General features: G+C 38.4%; 1 protein-coding gene across 4 annotated transcripts in view; it reads left to right on the forward strand.

The window, feature by feature from the left end:
• LOC128983160 (peptidoglycan-recognition protein SC1a-like) overlaps nucleotides 1–4711 on the forward strand; it is a 35344-nt gene extending 30633 nt beyond the window's left edge. For all 4 annotated transcript variants that reach the window (XM_054402366.1, XM_054402349.1, XM_054402358.1 and 1 more), the window contains one exon: nucleotides 4474–4711. In XM_054402366.1, the coding sequence (XP_054258341.1) occupies nucleotides 4474–4565 (92 nt within the window). In that variant the 3' untranslated portion in view covers nucleotides 4566–4711. The remainder of the gene's footprint in view (nucleotides 1–4473) is intronic.
• The last annotated feature ends 17072 nt before the right edge of the window (nucleotides 4712–21783 follow it).

The raw sequence follows: 21783 nt of genomic DNA on the forward strand, positions 1-21783 counted from the left end.
CCTGTTTCCTTCCCTTCCAATAGCATTTTAGGATTGCAGATACCTTAATCTAATCGTCATAAACAGTTCCCACACTCCAGACAGCTCGCCTTGACTACTTCCTTCACCACTTTCTACGTCACGGGCCTCAAGGTAGTGTTGTCATTTGATTATGATCCATACAGTTTCTGTTCTAATATCTGTGGAATAATGCTATCAGCTATTTCTTTATCTACTGCATTCAAAAGTCAACAGCTGATCATATACCTTTGTTTATGTGTCAAATACTGCTTCCATAAGGATTACATTGAAACTTTGATTCCCAGTGGGGCGGATTCCATAGAGACTTTTTTAACGCCATATAGATGTTGGCACTCACCGATATGGTCTCTATCACCATACAAAATTTGAAAACGATTGATTCAGCCGTGTAGGAGGAGTTTGCGTATTACGAAATGCATAAGAGTCGACGTATAAGAGCTTCGCTCAACTAGGTGGCGTTCGCAGAGGCATCCACAAAATTGAGCGGAGTCATCAAGGTTTCATATTATATTGTTTTTGTCTTACTGCAGTAAAAACAGTATTTTTTCATGCATGCGCTGCGGGTCTAAAGTAGCATTTTTAATATTTAGGGAGTAAAAATCGTTTTTAGCCTCTATGGAGTAAAAATCAGCTGTTGTCAACTCAGTTGTAAATTTCGATTGTAAACGATTGCATGTATCGAAAATATGTATCGATTTGTGCTTCGTAATCATTTTTAACATATTACAGTCTACAGTCTCTTCCCGTAGCATTTTAGCATTGCAGATACATTAATCCATTCCCAAATTCAACACTGCTCACATTTACTACTTCCTTCACCACACCCTACGTCGTGGACCTGTTTCCCTCTCTTCCCATAGCATTTTAGGATTGCAGATACATTAATGTAATTGCCAAAGACAGTTCCCACACTCTGCGCTGTTAACCTTACTACTTCCTTCACCATTTACTACGTCATTGGCCTGTTTCCTTCCTTTCTCATAGCATTTAAGTATTACAAATTCACTTATCCATCTGCTCAAACGGTTCCCCCACTCTGCACTGCCAGCCTTTACTACTTCCTTCACCACTTACGTCGTGGACCTGTATTCATCGCTTTCCATAGCATTTTAGTATTTTAGATACGTTAATCTAATTGCAACAAACATCCCCACTGTCCGTACTGCTAGACTTTACTACTTCTTTCACAATTTCCTATGTCTTGGGCATGCTTCCATCCCTTCTCATAGCATTTCAGCATTGCAGATACATTAAAACTGCTACAAACGGTTTCCAGTTCCCACACTCCACACTGCTCACCTTACTACTTCTTTCACCTGTTCCTACGTTGCGAATCCGGATCTGTTTCCCTCTCTTTCCATAGCATTTTAAGATTGCAGATACCTGAATCTAATCGTCATAAACAGATCCCACACTCCGAACAGCTCGCCTTTACTACTTCCTTCGCCACTTCCCACATCGCGGACCTGTTTTCCTCCCTTCCCATAGCATTTTAGGATTGCAGATACCCTTATCTTATCGTCATAAACAGTTCCCACACTCCGGACAGCTCGCTTTGACTACTTCCTTCACCACTTCCTACGTCACGGGCCTGTTTCCCTCCCTTTCCCATAGCATTTTTGATTGCCCATACCCTTATCTAATCGTCATAATAGTTCCAACACTCCGGACAGCTCGCCTTGACTACTTCCTTCACCACTTCCTACGTCGCGGACCTGTTTCCCTCCCTTCCCATTGCACTTAAAGATTGCAGATACCTTAATCTAATCGTCATAAACAGTTCCCACACTCCGGACTACTCGCCTTGACTACTTCCTTCACCACTTCCTACGTCGCGGACCTGTTTTCCTCCCTTCCCATAGCATTTTAGGATTGCAGATACCCTAATCTAATCGTCATAAACAGTTTCCACACTCCAGACTGTTCACCTTTACTACTTCCTTGACCTCTTCATACGTCACGAACCTCAAGCTAGTGTCGTCATTTGATTATAGTACCTGGGGACCGAGCTTTGCTCGGGGAAAATCATTAGTTCACTCTGAAAGCACCGTAGTATTGGAGATACATAAATCCACACATCTACATCCTACACAATTTCCTACGTCATGGACCTGTTTCCCTCCATTCCATTGAATTTAAAGATTGCAGATACCTTAATCTAATCGTCATAAACAGTTCCCACACTCCGGACTACTCGCCTTGACTACTTCCTTCACCACTTCCTACGTCGCGGACCTGTTTCCCTCCCTTCCCATAGCATTTTAGGATTGCAAATACCTTTATCTAATCGTCATAAACAGTTCCCACACTCCGGACAGCTCACCTTGACTACTTCCTTCATCACTTCCTACGTCGCGGACCTGTTTTCCTCCCTTCCCGTAGCATTTTAGGTTTGCTGATACCTTAATCTAATTGTCATAAACATTTCCAACACTCCGGACAACTCGCCTAGACTACTTCCTTCACCACTTCCTACGTGGCGGACCTATTTTCCTCCCTTTCCATAGCATTTTAGGATTGCAAATACCTTAATCTAATCATCATAAACAGTTCCCACGCTCCAGACAGCTCGCCTTGACTACTTCCTTCGCCACTTCTTACGTCACGGACCTGTTTCCCTCCCTTCCCATAGCATTTTAGGATTGCCCATACCCTTATCTAATCGCCATAAACAGTTCCCTCACTCCTGACAGCTCGCCTTGACTACTTCCTTCACCACTTCTTACGTCGCGGACCTCTTTCCCTCCCTTCCCATAGCATTTTAGGATTGCCCATACCCTTATCTTATCGTCATAATAGTTCCAACACTCCGGACAGCTCGCCTTGACTACTTCCTTCACCACTTCCTACGTCGCGGACCTGTTTCCCCTCCCTTCCCATTGCACTTAAGGATTGCAGATACCTTAATCTAATCGTCATAAACAGTTCCCGCACTCCGGACTACTCGCCTTGACTACTTCCTTCACCACTTCCTACGTCGCGGACCTGTTTTCCTCCCTTCCCATAGCATTTTAGGATTGCAGATACCCTAATCTTATCGTCATAAACAGTCCTCACACTCCGGACTGCTCGCATTTACTACTTCCTTCATATCACTTCCTACCTCACGGACCTGTTTCCCTCTATTCCCATAACATTTTATGATTGACTTTACTACTTCCTTCACTACTTCCTACGTCACGGACCTGTTTCCTTCCCTTCCCATAGCATTTTAGGATTGCAGATACCTTAATGTATTCGTCATAAACAGATCCTAGACTTCGCACTGCTACCCTTGACTACAATGTATCGAGTAATCTTAAGTATAATCTTTGCTCAATATTAACAAGTGATGTTTTTCCTTTTGTACTGTATTTGTAATTTCCTAGTATACTGTGGGTAGTTGGCTTATTATGAACACATGCTAAAACTTCAAATCTTTTGTTTACTTTTTACTTGTTATTTAATTCAGCCAACATGGTTACCTAGCAACCCATAAGACTAATGTTAAGAAAATGTGATTTTCAGTTTCATTTTTCTACGGATTCCTGAGAGACTTTTTTAACGCCATATAGATGTTGGCACTCACCGATATGGTCTTTATCACCATGCAAAATTTGAAAACGATTGATTCAGCCGTCTAGGAGGAGTTTGCGTATTACGAAATGCATAAAAGTCGACGTATAAGAGCTTCGCTCGCTTCGCTCGCTCCGCTCAATAAAGCTATGATTAAACTGAATTATTTGTATGGCATAACTTTGGGGGACCTTGAGAAAATCTATAACATTGAAATTCATGAACAATTTCAGGCTAAGACTCTAAGAAGAATTATTGCAGGGTGCACCCTGGTTCATAACAAACAATAAAATCTTTCAGAAAATATTTCAAAACTAGCTATCAGTTACCTAAAGAATAAATTACAAATCAAAAGTGATAAGTATCAAGCAAAACTCAAAAACCATTTTAACAGTCTGGCTGTTAAAATGCTGGACAATAGTGACTGAGTAAACAGAGTATAAAGTGTAGTTCATGTTTGGACCTAAAATACAGATTATTTGTTTGAAATGAATAATTCATTAACTATCATAGCAAGAGTTATTGATGGACAGGTGCTTGCATCCACCCACCTCTGTTAATCATTGATAAGATTTTTCTTATTGTTATGGAATTGAACAAATTGTAAAATAAATTCAAATATAAAAAAAATAACTCTGATCTCAACAATACAATCACTGAGAATTTTAAATAATAAATCAATACTTTGAATCAGTTTTGGTAGCTGTTCTTGCTAACATTTCTTGCTTTAGGTAAATCTTTTGTAAAAGAGTAACTTGAGCCGCCTTTACTTGAGGCCAGTAGGCAGGCTGGTTACCTCAGTGCAGATGATCTGCCTGCCCATTCACCTTGTCTAAACATAGCTTTTGTAATATTTTATAGGAATTGAATTATGTTTACTTATTATTGTTATATCAGGTTTACAACAGAGAGGAGTGGAGGGGAAGAAGTCCCCGGGAGACTCCAGTCATGTACACTCCTGTCACAAAAGTGGTCCTCTCCAGGACTGAGACCGAACCTTGCTATACACACGAGGACTGTAGTTTACGGGTCAGAGAGATGCAGAATATCCACATGGATGAGGAAGGAGAGCCTGACATCAAATACCAGTAAATATATTTTAAGGTATTTTTGTAGTTATTTTATTAAAGTCTGAAAAAACAACTTTGTGGAAAATATTTTATATTTAATCATTATCATTATTACTTTACGACGGCAACTCCATAGATTAAAAATACTCCCTTATAATGATAAATGTAAACATTTAAAATAGAAAGCCCTCACTGACTCATTTGGCTGAAATTTGGTTTACTGTACTTGTTATTCAGGTTACAAATTAATAGGAAAATTGACAGTATTCGTAATGATTTTACCAAAGGGTTGCACTCAAGAATCCCTTCCAATGTCATCCTTATGGAAATTCAATTTTATATTTTTACCAAAAGAACTTATTTATAACGTCTCTTTTAAAATGTTTGTGTTTTAAAATTTTTACCAAAATTGAAATATTTTTAAGTTGATCGGTTTTTGTAACCAAATATACCTACTTCTAAAGTGTTCTGTGGTTGGATTTTATGTATTTTGATACTTCTTTTAAATACTACAGCTTATTTTTGTAAATTTTATTTTTTTGTGTAACTTATTTTTATATGATCTTTAGATTCGCATGTTTAGCTTATAATTATAATTTTTCTTTATTAAAAAAATACAGATCTTGGATTTATACCTAACTAGCAGAGTACCCGTCCTTCGTACGGGGTTGGCATATAAGTATAAAATGTTTATTGCAGTTATGCTCAAGCTTTCTGTTTGCAATGGGCAAGGACACAGTTTGATAACATTTGCTTCTTTATATTTAAGGTATACTATAGTATTACACATCAACCATAGCCATAATGTTCTACCACTAAAAAAATATCAAAAATTCGCAAAATATCACCAACTATTCATAAAATTAAAAACATAAACATAACTGTAATCAATCCTTCTTTGACAGTTCTCATTGCGTATCACAGTTTTTAATGCTTAGTTCAAATTATATTAGCTGTTTTCATAAATGCAAAAAAAAATTGTCCTGCACTCTGTTGGTAAATCCTATAACTTGTTAATGCTTTTGCATATCATAGAACAAACCTTTTTATTTGAAACAGCTGACTAAATTATTTTATTCCCTTTAAATATGAATAGGTACTCATAAGGTTAACATGGGGAACTACAGAGCCACTGGGGCGGAGCCCGAAAGGATTTTTGAGATAAGAATATGCCTATATGTTAATCGGGAATGTAAGCTATCATCATGCTAAATTTCAGCCCAATCCGTCCAGTAGTTAATGCGTGATTGATCTTCAAACAAACAAACAAACACCCAAACTTTCACATTTATAATATTAGTAAGATAAATGTACAAAATACCTTCTCTGTCACCTTTTTGGTAGCGTTTGGACACCTTCTCATTTGGAAAAAGATTTTTGCTCACTTTATGCTATCAGCTATTTAATCTATGGATGGTCCCCCAACAATTGTAACGGGTACAACACTAAACATCTTTTAAAGACTAAGATCATGGACTTATAGACCACAGTGATACACGATACAACTATATCCTTACCAATATTCAAAACCAAGAAATGCTTAAGCCGACAACAGACAGTTCAATGTAAATCAGTGAATTGATTGTCTGAATTGTGTTTGTCAGTTCAAAATTGTCCATGACACCATTGGCAATGTTTATGATCAATTCAATGCTTTAATATGGAAGCGAAGCCAAGGGGTTGTGATATCACTCACTCTTGTTTGGAGATCACTCCATCGTCGGATGCGTAGTCGTAGTACACTAAACTACATCACTTATTCATACTAAATAGTACATATACAACACAAAACACAACACGACACGAAAACATTAAAGCACGTGCAAGGCTAAAAAACTGAAGACCGACTGATCGAGATTTATCTTATCACTGCAAGAGGAGGTGGACGACTGGAACAGCTGATAACACGTGTACCAACTTAGCTGCTCAATGCATAGGCTTATGCTGTTTGATTTGTATTATTTTCTCAAAAACGAGGTTGGTTGATGAATTAGTCTGGATTAATAACTAAGTTAGGTTATTCGGCTGTTCTGGTGTAGATGTGGAAGTTTTCAATACAATTAAGTTTACGACCTTTGCTGCCAATAAGGAATATTTATAAACTATTGATTTCAGATTGGCCGTGGCAATATTATGGCAATGGTGGTATTCCTTTGTCATGGAGCTGACAACTTACATTGAAGGTTATTGCTAGTTCTGTAACTTCTGTAAGATGAATTACGTAACTAAATAATATAGTAACCTAGTAAAATAAACTATAGGTAGTCTACATTTCTCGCCTCAGGCATTTGTTCACGGATGTGATTGGGGCCCTTTTGCAGTCTAAGAATGACCCACAAGTCTCTGGTCAGGTATATGTCAGGGTGATGCCAACTTAATGCCTACCCCACTTTCTTCTGTTCTGTTCTGGGCCGTGATGCAACTGACTTTGGCCATGGCAGCAGTCAGAGTGTTGTCACTGTGTCGGGAAACTAGTCGGAAGGAGAGGTGGAGGCAATGTCAGAATTTGTCACTTAACCCTGCATCCGGTAACTACAAACATCAAGAATCAAGAATCAAGAATATTTATTTGCCATTCTTGTTGTATTGATGTTGTTGCCATTCTTTCCATTATTGTCGAGGTGCATACCATGGCGTGTGAAGTGCTGTCTATCAAAGAGGTCAAAATCAATAATATGTATGTTGTTAATACGAGCAACAGTGTTGATACTCTGTACTGGCAGGCCAATTTTTACTGTAGGCTATGTACATAGGTTACTTTAGAGCTGTATAAATTGTGTTCTACCATACATAAGTATCTTACATACTAAAAAAAACTTTTGTAAAACTTACGACAGCTAGCCCGGCCATACTACTGGATCGAATTACACGCAGTTGGTTGGTACCTACCAAATGAAAGATATTTTCCTATAGATGTGCAGAATCCATTTATAAATTAAAATAGGCTCAAAAATAAGCACGAAAAATGAATTTGAAATAGAAAATACCCCCGCCGCAGCAAACCTGCAGACTAAGCGAATTTCAACATGTCTCATACATTTTTACTAAAATATTTCCATAAATAAGACATACAGTATTTATTTCCAATTCAAATAACATTAGATTTAACGAGTGCTTAGGTTTGCTGCTACGGGGAAGGTTGTTGTGAATAACTGAACCTTTTTAGAAAATAAGGCTTTAATAAACTTATATTCTTACATAGCTGGAAAGGTAAACAAATCTCTAATACAAAAAACAAGTAAGGCCAGGCGCACACAGGCGATTTTGAGTCGCGCAACAGTTGCCCGACTAAAATGTTCAACATTGTTTTAAATTGGAGTGCGCACACAAAGAAAACAGTCTGGGGACAGTCGCGCAACTGTTCCCGGACCCAATTTGCCAGCGACTGCTCTGCGACTGAATTGTTGCGGGACTATCGCTCCTGGTTTGGTATCCATTGAAACGAGTGTAGATGCGCACACATGCAACTAAATAGTCGCTGTGTCGCCCAGTCTCACCCCAGGAGTTCAACTACTCGTGGCCAGAACTGTCACTAGTGTTTGCTCACTTGTTGTTGTGTGTGTGAAGTTTTTAGAAAATTACATGTATGAGTGTGCGTGATGAGGATGTCGAACAATTATTTGATGAAGTTGAGAAGAGGTTGATACGAAATTGCTGGTCTCACAAGTGTTAACAGTTCATCAAAACTCCCGACACTCATTCTTGAATATTTGAAAAACTTCTCTGGGTGTTCTCTTAAGTCATTGTACAAAATGGAACTGTCCTTTCACAAGTCGCTCACTATATATGGGATGAACCACGAACCCAGTATCTTCTCTTTTTCTTTCGCACGCGAAACTTCAGCAACAAAGCACATACAACGGCTGTATCATTGAAATCCATTCGGAACGCTGTAACGAATGTATTTCCAACACGGTCTCAAACTAGATTCACGACTAAAAAGTTGCCTGTGTGCGCACTCCAGCTCAACTGTCGCTAGACTTCAGAGTCGCGGAGATTAGTCGGGCAACTGTTGCGCGACTCAAAATCGCCTGTGTGCGCCTGGCCTAAATAAATACTTCAGCTGATTACTAAGAACAGTAATTCATAACATTCTCCCCCTCAAAATTTAAACAATGTAATCAGCGAGGTAACTTGGTGGTTTTCTTGATCTTTTCGGCCTTTCTAGAGGTTGGTTTTCTTCAGAATCTTGTTCAGGAATGAAGTTCGGTTGATTATCATCATTTGGATAATCATCATGGTCTTGAATATCAAATGGAGTGACATTCTGTTCTGGATTCACATTTGGTTCTGGATTGATGTTCGGCTCTGGAATGTTATGTGGTTGTGATTCATCTGCCACCAGTTGAGGATTATCTTTTAGCGTTGGAAGGCCTTGGTTTTCTAGTAGACTTACATCCCCCCTTGGAGATAGGTGCTTGAGGGATACAGTTGACTTTCTTCCATCATTGTGTTTAACCAAGGCATAATGAGGATTAGCATCCATCAGCTCTACTTCCTCAACTAAAGGATCAAATTTTGATGGTCGAACATTTCTTTTTAAGAATATCGGTCCTGGTTTCATGAGCCAAGCTGGTAGTGAGGTGCCACTGAGGATGAATGAAAAACCTTTCATGTGGTGTACTGTTAGTCAAACTGTTAGTGGTGGCTATTCCTCTTTCATGAAGGTAGTCTCTGAGTTCTTTTGAAAGAAAAGATGTCCCTCTGTCTGAATGAATGTAGTTTGGCATTCCAAATATTGAAAATAGATTTTCTAAACAGCGAACCACTGTGTTTGAGGACATATCACTGCATGGATATGCAAAAGGGAAGCGTGCATATTCATCGTATTGTCAATAGATATCGATTTTGTGTGCAAGATGGCAAAGGACCCTTATTAAAATCTACATTAAGTCGCTCAAAAGGTTTTGTGGCCTTGATAAGGTGAGCATTTGTAGTTTTATAGAAACGAGGTTTAATCTCTGCACACATTGGGTATTTGTTTGTCATTGTTTTAACATCCTCAACCGAGTAAGGAAGGTTTTTACTTTTTACCCAGTGGTACATCCTAGTGATACCAGAGTGGCAAAGTGACTGGTGAAGTGCAAAAAGCTTGTCATCACAATTTATGTTTGTGACAGCTCCACAAACGCGTGAAAATGCATCTGCGGTGACGTTTCTTTACCTGGTCTGTACTGTATGTCAAAAGAATAAGGTGACAACTCAAGACGCCATTTAGTGATTTTCTTATTCTTTATTTTACTAGTATGCCGACTGTTGAACACAAACGACAAAGCCTGCTGATCGGCGATTAATAGAAAATGTCGCCCAATGAGGAAATGTCTCCACTTCTTTAGAGATTCGACTATGGCTAGGGCTTCCTTCTCAATAGACGAATGACGTTTTTCATAATCTGTCAATGTTTTTGAAAATAAAGCGACAGGTCTACCCTTTTGACTTAAAGTGGCAGCGATAGCGAAGTCTGATGCATCTGTTTCCAAAACTAATGGAGAATTATCATCAATCACGGTGAGTATTTATTTTCCTATGTCTTGTTTAATTTGTATTAATGTATTTGCAATACTTAAATTGTGTGGTAAGGGAGGGAAACAGGTCCACGACGTTGAAAGTGGTGAAGGAAGTAGTAAATATTTAAATGCTATGGGAAGGGAGGGAAACAGGTCCATGACATAGGAAGTGGTAAAGGAAGTAGTAAAGGCAAGCAGTGCTGAGTGTGGGAATCTTTTGTGAAATGTTGGATTAATGTATCTGAAATACTAAGACTGCTGTCAGAGTAATCTCATGATTTTCCCCGAGCAAAGCTTGTAGGTACCCAAGTATTAAGTAGAATACAACGCCGTAAATTTGAGCTCAAAATAACAGCTTGGTAAATATTTGAACAGTTGCCAATTTGACTCGGTTGTCCGTTTGAGTTTTGGTTTACGGCAATGTATGTTACTTCAAGGAAATGCATGTACAGTATTAAAATTTTACTTACTTTGTTGAAATTAAATCTTATATATTAAAAAACTTTTGCAAAACTTATGACAGCAAGCCTGATCATACTACTGGACTGAATTACACCTGGGGCTTGTACCAAAAGGTCCAAAAGAAAGGTAATTGGTCCTAGAACTACAATTCAGTGAACTATACCCAAACTATTTTTTTTTTTTTTTTTAGTACACAGGGAAGTGCTTGAGAAACGGTGACTTACAAATTCAGTTCTGGCGAAGAAGTGTATGACTTGATGTTTAATGGCAATGTTGACTCGGGTCATTACAGCGTTATAAAACTTCATCACAATCCCCAGGGCGTGAAAAGTACAAAAAGTAAAAGAAAAGGTAAAAATTCATTAACTGTGTGTAAAGACACAACCATATTGAAAAAAACACGTAGAGAACCATCGAACTAAAAAAGTAAATTACAGTTAAATGTGCTCTGGAAGTCCCTAGAAAAAAACACCGACTCTTTTGAATTGGGGTCGTTAAATTAGATTTGTCACTACTGCAAATCTAAGAATTTTGAGTCATAACAGCCTGCAGGGACACAAATATATTCTCCTTATGTTGTCACAATGGGAAGGTAAAATTAGCTCCTTATCAACATTCTGTGTTAATGGAACATCTTATTAACAACCATATTGAAAAAAACACGTAGAGAACCATCAAACTAAAAAAGTAAATTACAGTTAAATGTGCTCTGGAAGTCCCTAGAAAAAAAAACCGACTCTTTTTGAATTGGGGTCGTTAAATTAGATTTGTCACTACTGCAAATCTAAGAATTTCGAGTCATAACAGCCTGCAGGGACACAAATATATTCTCCTTATGTTGTCACAATGGGAAGGTAAAATTAGCTCCTTATCAACATTCTGAGTTAATGGAACATCTTATTAACGAGGTTACATTGACTATAAAGAAATAGTGCAGTAGAAATAATTGAAAATATAGCTTAAGGTGGAACTAATTGCAACACAAATGTTTCTTGCTGTGAATGGTAGGTAGTATGCTTCTACTCAACATACTAAAAATATACATCCGTACTGTGGCGCAAAATAAGTTTTTTGGCCGCCATCTTGAAAAAAAGTCAAAATTTTAATATTCGTAAAAATAACTTGTTGGGTATCAAATTATAGGAAATATAATGCTGAAAAATGTTATAATAGTGGTTATAAGCACTATTTAGAAATACGATCGTAGTACAAAATACCCCCGCTGCAGCAAACCTGCAGACTAAACGAATTTCCATTTGTCTTAATTGATTTTCAATTAAATCTAGAGTTCTACTGGGCCGATTTTATTAACTAATGGGTCATTGGAAAGCAATTCGTGTAGATTTTCAAATACTTATGAAAGTTTGATTTTTTCAGATTTGCTAGGTCAAACCCGTCAACGGTTGAGGTTGCAAGCAAGATCTTTTTAACTATAAATCGATGATAGATAACTCCATTTTTTAACAATTTGGGTCGTTTATGATTTAGCAGTGTGCTTTAGGTACGTCCGATCTCAATAATCAATAATTTCAATGGAATCTGGTATTTCATTGAAGATTTTTAGATAAAAACATATAGGACAATGTAACTACTGGAATACATTTTTAATTGAAGTTAAAATTGAAAAAAATCCAATTTAATTATTTTTCTAGGGTAATACATTTGATAAATTAATGATGACAAATATGTGCTTGCATAGCTTTGAGACCAAAATTATGAAAATCGGTCCGGTAGAAGAGCCAAAAGAACTCGAAAAAAAAAACAAATTTAACTCCCGTAGGTAATGTACAGGGAGGCAGTTTGTGCACAACTCAAAATATACGTCAAAATGAGTGCTGATGCTTAATAGCAAATCTATGGTGCGTCCATAGCTTTAGTAAAGCCGGATATACACTATGTAGCAAAACCTGCTATATAACTTTTGCTATATAACATTGCTATATAACTTTTGCTATATTAACAATTTACAGACAATTTTAGTGATTCTGGTGATCGTGCTATATGTTATATGTAGCACAACCTCATTCGCATTCCGTATCGAAATGTGCGCTGAAGAGACATTGTTCGTGGCAGCTATCGCGGTGATCTTGGAAGTCAGAGAGAGAGAGAGAGACGGAAGCGAAGGTTTTTAGCAAGTTTTAGGTTCGACCGCTTCTTGCTTCGAGAAATAAGTACAGTGTAGCAGATTTATTACGGAACCTTAATGATGACGTATACGCTGACAGTCCATGATTAAAACGGGAAATAAGGCTTCAAAAACGTTTTACGTATGACCACAACGCCGGTTGTCCACGGAACAGTTCAATTAACTTTATAATTGCATCCCGATCCTACGCAATGTCACTTTCCGTTTCCAGTCCTTCCATCGTAAACAAAGATCGCTGAGCAAAACTGTTTGCACCCAGGAGGCTACAACTGTGAACTGTGTGCACTAAATGCTACATATAGCAGATGAAAAATATATGTACATCATTGCTACACATGGAAATGTTAGATGTAGCACGTATTTCTTTTGATATTTACCGACTCCCGATGGATAGAACAATTTTAGCTATTAGCAGGATATGCTACACATAGCAGTGTTTTATAGCACTTTTGTAAAGTTTTTCTACTTTTAGCAAATGCTATATAACATTGCTAATATGTTACACAAATCTGCTATATAGCAGGTTTAGCTACATAGTGTAAACCCGGTTAAAGGCCAAAATTATGAAAATCGGTCTGGTAGAAGAGCTAACCCGACTTGGAAAAGAAAAACCAATTATTTTTATAGATGGCAATAATTGATTTACCAGTATGCATACTCTAATCGTACGAAAAATGAGTTAATAATTTAACAGCTTATTGTTATATTGTTATTTAATTGATTTTTCTTTGATTAAATATTGTTGTTAACAATTTGCATTTGTGTTTAAAGTGTGTTTCTTATGTTAAGTGTGTGATTCTAATGTTATGAGCTTAATCTGTACCAAATATTAGTGAGCAAAGTGGTGTAAGGATTTCATAACCATTATTTTACTATTTTTTATTTGACCGTTGTATTTAACCACAATGGGCTCTGTTGCTAGTCTATTAAATAAATAACATTATGTTTAACGAAACGAGTACCAAGGTTTGCTGCAACAAGGAAACTAATTAAGTGTGTTTTTAGTAAAATATTAATTGTTTAGGATAAAATAAATAGATCTGCAGTTTTATCAAAATATATCCATAAACAAGGAAACTACAACTTTTTCCTACAGTTACCTAACAATGTACATGTTCTCTCACTGATTTGAGAAAGCAAAGTGGCCAATTCGCTCATCAGTGGTTCAATTATTTTGCCAGATTGATGGCAACGTGAAGGCACGAAATAGTGAGCGTAACATGCAGGCAACGTCGTATGCGCGCGAAATACGTTGGCAGCACTGGCTGTAAATCAGCTGGTCAGCTGTTGTACTGTTGTATTTGTCACTTCACATTAACACGTTCGCTACTGAGCGTCGCATATATGCGACGCCGCGGTCATTGCCACAGACCGAGATATACATTTGAATCTTACACATAGACCGTCTGTCACTTGGATAACAGTACACACAGACCACGGGCGAAAACCTGTAAAACAGTGATCATTTACATTGTAATACGCTACAATCGTGTTTGTAAATAAATTATTCTTGTTTTTTGTATTTTTTATAACCTTTAGTAATGTCGCATATTTGCGACGCCCGGTCTACAGCGAAGACAATAGTGAAAATTATCATAGTTTTCTTGAAATAGACTAAACGTCGCATATATGCGACAGTTCATTTTTTTGTGTTTTAAGGTGAAAGTAAGTAAAAAATAAACAGGTTATTCAACAACAGTTTATAACTGAACAAATATAAAAGCTAAATAGGATAATGCAGCATACATACTGCACACATACATACAGTGATGCAGAAAAGTAAAGACCCGTTTTTCCAACTATTATATGACGTCACCAATCATCATATCCACAGACCAAGCGACGCAGTTGTGCGTCAGACATCTCTGTAGACCACTGCAGGGAATTCAGTGCCTTCAAATAGACCACTACAAAGATATAAGCATTTTAATAACATTAGAACCCCGACTCAAATATGCGTCGGCAGTCTATTTTAATGTGACTAGCCGTCGCATATATGCGACGGCAGTCTATGGGTGGAAACCGGCCGTCGCATATGTGCGTCGCTGGTCCATGTGAATGGAAAATTTCGTACTATTGCAGTAGCGAACGTGTTAAATGTTATATTAAAAGTTCATTTCTGTGTAAAAATAGGTTATGTTTCTTCACAAATTTATTTGTTTTATGGTTAATGGTTTATGGTTTATGGTAACTGTAAGAAAAGTATAATGTGCAACTCGAGTTCAAAGTACAATTGCCTCACTCGAGAAACCATTCCTCACTCGCCTACGGCTCGTGAGTAAGGATTTCTCTCGAGTGAGTCAATTGCTCACTTTTCTCACTAGTTGCACAAATAACTATTTACCATATTCTCCGTAAGAATAACATGGGGATTTTAAATTTCAATTTATTTGAATTTTCCTGGTTACCAATAATTACAAAAACCCTTTGATATACTAAACTATTTGTTTTTTTAAGCTCTTACAAAAGATCTAGAGAGATTTTGGGAAATTTTACGTTTTAAGGGTCAAAAATGGAAAAACAAATTTTAAAAGTATAAAATAACTTATAAATAAAAAAACTTTTCAAATGCCACGTTTTTAAACGCACCTTTTTTCGCCCATAGTGCATCACTGTTAACAGTATATTTTACATCCAACCATTATATTCTTTTCCAGCATGAAATGTTCTATAGTTTTATACCAAACCAGATTTTTTAACAATATTTTAAAATTTTAGACTTTTTTTAAATGGCGGCCAAAAAACCGTATTTTGCGTAACAGTACAAATGTATATTTTTAGTATGTTTTTTAGAAGTGTAACCTACCATTTCTAACTGGAATAATTTATGTTGCAATTAGTTCCACCTCAAACACTATTTCTACTGCACTAAAAGTATTAAGTATCAAAAGAAACAAAAAAACTTTCAAAACACTATTTTAATAATACATTTGCAGTGGCGAGTTCTAAGTCTCACTTAGATGAATCAACATCATTCTGGTAGTCTATATAATTTTAAGATCCGGGATTACTTTTACCATCGAATTGAACCGTTAATACCCTCTAACATTGAACCAAAGTATGCCCAACTTTATACATATGACGTTAACACAGCTGTTACTCACAGAATGGGTCAAAGATGTGACCAACTGCTGATGTGTGATTTAGGTGACTATCTTTATTTCATACAACGAATGTACGGTAATCAACAAAAATCAACGAATGTAGGAATATGCATGAACAAATTATCTCCATAGAATAAGAAGCTTATTAGGTTATCAGCGTTGCACAGTTCGTACATTACTTATCTATATATTATTAATTTGAAACTGTTTTTCTTTGTCACAGCTATTTTGAGAGAACAGCTGGGCGTAGAAACTCGGTAGAGGTGTCTAAAGAAAGGTCTTGGTCTGTAGATGAGCCATCAAAAGAGAAACATGGTGAATTCCCTTGGGGCTCTGCCCCCGTGGCCTTTAAATTCCCATCCCATGTTATTCTTATGGAGGAAAACGGGGTTTTTTCACAGCTACTTTGAGAGAACGGCTGGGCGTAGAAACTTGGTAGGGGTCTCTAAAGAAAGGTCTTGGTCTGTAGATGAGCCATCAAAAGAGGAAAGAGGTAAATTCCCTTGGGGCTCTGCCCCAGAAGCCTTTACAGTTGCCTCTTCAGATTTGTTTACATTACGACCATATGCATAATTCTAAACTACTTTTTAATGCAACAGCTGTTAATATTTAAATTGTGATTTATTGAATTTGTCAAAATGAAGTACAGTATTTGAAATGGATTTTTCTGATTTTAAAATTGATTTTCTTCTGCATCGTGTCATGTTTTGCAATATAATGTTCTATTACCAAATCAGTGGAAAATCCTAATATCACAGTAACTTTTAAAATGATTTCTTATGGAGTTAACTTATATCTATTGTATGGGTTGGTTTCTGCCTTTTTTACCACTTCTTGGAGATTTTACGTAGGTTATATTCTTTGGCATATTGCATTTGTAGACGAAACTTGGGTTGGTGTAATTATTACAATGGAAAAGAGCGAGAAATCCTGGACAATTTGATATAGGCTAAAAATAAAACTGAATTAACACTGTGCTACATTTCTTGAGCAATCATTGAAATAACCAATTTGCAAACAATGGAAACATAGAAAAAGTCATAGAACACAACCAAGTAGAAGAAATAGAAATAATGTTTTTTTTACACTAAAAACACTAAAAAAAACAAGATCAGCTTTTTGAAAAAAGATAAGATATTTACAAAAGATTTTGATTATATCTAACTGTTGTGTAGATCGTGAGTATTTCCATAATCTTTCAGTCGGATGTAATGCTTCGCAATTGCTCGAATTCGAGCAACAGGTACACTAGTTTTTTAAATGAAACTCAAATTAATATAAACCATTCATTTTGTTAAACTAATAAATGGGTTTATATTAACATAAATAGTTTATACAAGCCAACTATCAGTTCTATTTCATGTAGAAAAATAAGCAGCCCCTAAATAAAATATAAAGATAAACAGTATTTGTAAATTATTATGTCTCTTATTGCTGACAATATTCCTGAGCACGGGCGATTAACTAGTTATATTAAACGGGACTGGTAAATAAGTAGAGCATTATGGCGTGGCTCTACACTTACCAGGGTTCGTATCATCTCGTGATTTTAATATCGGCTGTCGCCAGATATTGGTTTGTACAGAGTCGTATAGCTAACATTTCGTGGGTGAAGGACGACTGACTGACTGGGGCGCTTCTCCTCTACCGCCCCTGGCGTCGGGGTTGAGAACTACGGTCATCCCCTCCATATGACGTCACTATGTCCAGCGTTTGTTGTGGCCTTTTCATGAAACAAAACAAATCAATGTATTTGGGATGACCGTGAAATATTACCCCACGTTAATTTTTGACCCGTTACAAAGCCATTTGAACCAACGATCTAATTTTAAGCATTAGCCATACACTAAAAGCCAGCTGGACCAAAAAATTTAACAATAAAATCAAACTCTCTTCCCCCAAATGGTGTTTCACCTCCATTGAAATGGAGTGAGTGGGTAAAACAAAATTACATGTACAGACTGAGTAATTGTTATTTTCATTACTCTACACACGAAAGTTCACTTTCTAAACGTAAAATTAGCTAAGAAAATAGGTTAATCCCGCTACTGCACGGTAAAATTACATAGCATTAATTTTCTGTGCATTTGTAGTGCACACGGAAAGTAACCGTTATGTGATTTTGCGGTACAGGCTGATCAGCTGTTGCATAACACTGAGTTTCTGTGCGTATATGTACCTTGACATGGTTTTATTTCTTGATACTGCAATGTTACATGTCATTTTTAGACCTTTCACTACATTCATTCTTTAGTTATATAATAATTCTTCTTTTATTGTACCAAAATTCGCCATATAGCCTATTTAAATAAATTGTCAGAAAATTAATAGTAAATTTAAATTATATTATCCTTTAATCACCCCTCAGAAACCATCATCACATTTTAAAATATATTGTATATATTCAACACATATTATTATTAATAACAACCTGTAATTAAGTCCATAGTTGCAATAACACTTTTATCCAAAATTATTAATATAGTATAAATTATTTCTAAAACCCCAACATTAAATTAATATCCAAAAGCCTGAATATTTAGTGCATGTGCAAGTGATAAAGGAAGAAGACAGCTGGCTTCAACAATGAACTCTGATCATCCTGTGTAAAACTAAGATTTTCCTCCTTCTCTATTGGGACATGGCAGCATCAACACCTTAAATTAAGTGAGGGTATAATCCCTAATATTTATAAAGTCAGTGATTAAAATTATTTAACTGAACATGTGACGCAAAATTCTAGGGGGGGAATAAACTAGTATTCACCTAAGTCAGGCTAGGCCTACCCTAGAATCGGCCACACTCAAATTTCTTCCCCGGAGTGCTCAGAAGGAGCCGAGAAAAATCCAGGGGTCGATACGAAGTTGTCACGGCTTTGACTGATCAATTTATTTAAATTTAATCGAAGGCTCAGAGCTCTAGAAGCGCTCAGGAAATCCTGCAGACGCCCAGTTGGAGCTATATCATCCCAGCCTTCGTAAAAGTGTTTTGGAGAATTTTGCCTAACTTTTAGAATGACTCTGTAGGGCCGACGAGTATTCAATCTGAAGCCAATGTGATTCAATTGCTCGTAATGAACTTTAAAATATTTAACTAAAGGCCTAGGTAGATAATATGAAATCGAATATAATGTAAAAGCACTCCCTACAGAGACGTCGGAGCCTGATTAATTTAATTGGACGGATAATTTGACGTGAGATGATTTAAAACAAATTTAGTATTAATTTACGTAGCTGATTGTTCAAATCAGCCCGCTCCCGAGACTTGGTTCTTTCACCCGCCAAAGACGGGGTTTAGAACTTAGACGACAAGTCTCGGGGTATTAAAACGTCGAATCGACTAGAATAAATTTAAGTAATAACTAATCGTTAACGAACAGAATAAACGTAATTTCGTAGCAAATTAATTTAAACGAACCGAAAGATATCCACCGCTAGTCACTGGCAGGCAGGAACTGGCGGGTTTTATGCAAGTCGGCGAAAACTAAGTTAATAAAATTTAGAAAATTAAATTTGATTTAAACGGGCAAAAATGAGTGGCAGACGAGTATACGTATATTAAAAGAATAATAAAATGAACGTTAGAAAGTCTAACAACGAAGTTAGCTAACCTGAATCAATAACGTAGAATCGTATGGCGTGATCGTAATTTCGCAAGAGCTTCTCGTGAACAAGTCGACGGTTGAACAGCGAATAATTCTTGTCCGGCTCAAATCCCGATTTCCTCGGCCGCGGCTCAAGCGCTGCGGTGGCGATTTCGGAAACTAGCCAACAGCTGATCGGGGATTCGCCTGTTGAGCCGGTCTAGTTGTCGTCTGTCGTTGGTCAACAAACACCATTTTGAGGTTAAGTGATGTTGTAATCGGCGTTAAATATTCGTAAAATCGGTCGTTTTAACTTTATTATGTGAAACGGAGTGCTATTATGAATAAATATATCGTTGTGGGTGTGTTTGTGTACTTCACTGTTATTAAAAGTAGGCCTACGTTCTTTGGCCCATAGCCCAAGCTATGGCCAACACATAGGCCTAGGAGTAGGATGTTGTGGATAAAAATCGGGTAAGTTATGGTGTTTGTTGACTACCAATACGTTTTTTACCCCCCTTAAAATTTGGTACCTCACACCCCTTACCAACTTCACAAAAAAAAAGAAAAAAAAATTTCAAACGTAGGGGGGTTGGTCCAAAGGTCTCGTAGAAGGGGTAGCTGAAGAAACGGCGTTAAATCGGAAGAGGTCGTGTACGAGAGGGAAAAGGAAACGAAAAAAAAAATAAAATCTTCTTGATAACAAAATAAAAAGGACTTCTTGAACGAAAATAAAAAACATCTGGTATAAAAACACCTCTCGGAAAATCGGAAAAAAGGATGAATGGTAAAACAACAAAAAATACTTCTGAATCATCGAACGTAGGGTAATGATTCTTCGGCCCTCAACGTTGGTGGTAGGGCTTCAGGTCCTTCACGTGAACCACGTGTGACATCCCCGTGCGCACGTCTCTCACCGTGTAGAGGTTGGCCCCACGCCGCTCCTCAACCTCGCAGGGTCCGTCGAACTTGGGGGCGAGCTTCCCGACCACGGCGTCGGCCGCGGAAGACAGTGTGTGAATCCGCCGCAGCACGCGCTCGCCGTTGCGGTACCTCACCTCCCGCCGGCGGAGGTTGTAGTACCTTGCCTGCTGTTCGTAGGCGGTCTTGAGGTTGGCGTGGACCTTCTCGTAGATGCGTCCGAATTCTTGCGTTCGTCTGTCGTGGACATCGGCGAGCGTTGGCTGTCCGTCAACGTCGGGTGTCGCCTCCAACGTTTTCCCTCGGACAGCTTTCGGAACTCTGAGTTCGCGGCCTAATGTTAACATCGCCGGCGTGTAACCCGTCGAATCGTGGACGGCGGTGTTTATGGCGAACTGGAGCTCGGCGATATGGGCGTCCCATGACCTATGATTCTCCTTCACGAACTGAGAGATCATGGTCTTCACAACGCGGTTGACTCGTTCTACCGGGTTCGATTGCGGACTGTAGGGAGCTGTGTTCGTGAAAGTTATGTCCCAATCCGTCGCCAGGTCTCTAAAGAGGTTCGAAACGAACTGAGTCCCGTTGTCGGTGATAATGGACTCAGGTGCTCCGTATCGAAGGAGCATCTCTTTAGTTTTGCTGACAACGTTCTTGGCCGTTGCCGACCCGATAGGACATAACTCAACCCACTTGCTGTACGTGTCCTGGATCACCAGCAGGAAGCGGTGGCCCTTTCCCGACCTGGGTAGTGGACCCACTAGATCGGCGGACACCGTGTACCACGGACCTTTTGGAGCCCGGAAGTACATCTTCCCTGCCGGTTTCGTCTGCGCCACCTTGTACTTTTGGCAGGCATCACAGGATCTCACGTAGGCTTTCGTCTCCCGACGCCATCCAGGCCAAAAATATTCGGGCCCTACACGGCAAAGTGTTTTCTTGACACCAAGGTGTCCTGCCGTAGCGTCATCGTGGTTCTGTCGTAGTACCGCCTCTACTTGCCCTGGAGGAACGCACATTCTCCAGGACAGCTTACCACCACTCCCATGGCGTTGGGAGGTTCGGTAAAGGCGGTTCTCCACGATTTGATATCGTGGATAGCGTCGTGGGCTGGCGGTCACAGCTGCGTACAACCGGTCGTACCAATCAGTCGGAGGGACGTCGTTGGCTTCGTTGGGGCGTTCGTCGGGTCGCGTCGTGTCACTCGGTTGGTCTCCCGGTCTCGTTGATTCCCTGCGTCTGGTCGTGCGTCGCTCGCGAGGCGCGTCTGTCACCTCCGATGTGAGATGACTCACCGCGACCAGGCCCGATTGGCTCTCGTTGGTCACGGGTTGCCTCGACAAAGCGTCGGCGACGCGGTTCAGGGTTCCCTTCCGGTATTTGATCTCGAAGGTGTACTGCTGAAGTTCCATCA

Source organism: Macrosteles quadrilineatus, unplaced genomic scaffold (genome assembly GCF_028750875.1).
Source record: "Macrosteles quadrilineatus isolate MER2022 unplaced genomic scaffold, UCM_ALF_1.0 Scaffold_1__1_contigs__length_201487025, whole genome shotgun sequence".
NCBI lineage: Eukaryota > Metazoa > Arthropoda > Insecta > Hemiptera > Cicadellidae > Macrosteles > Macrosteles quadrilineatus.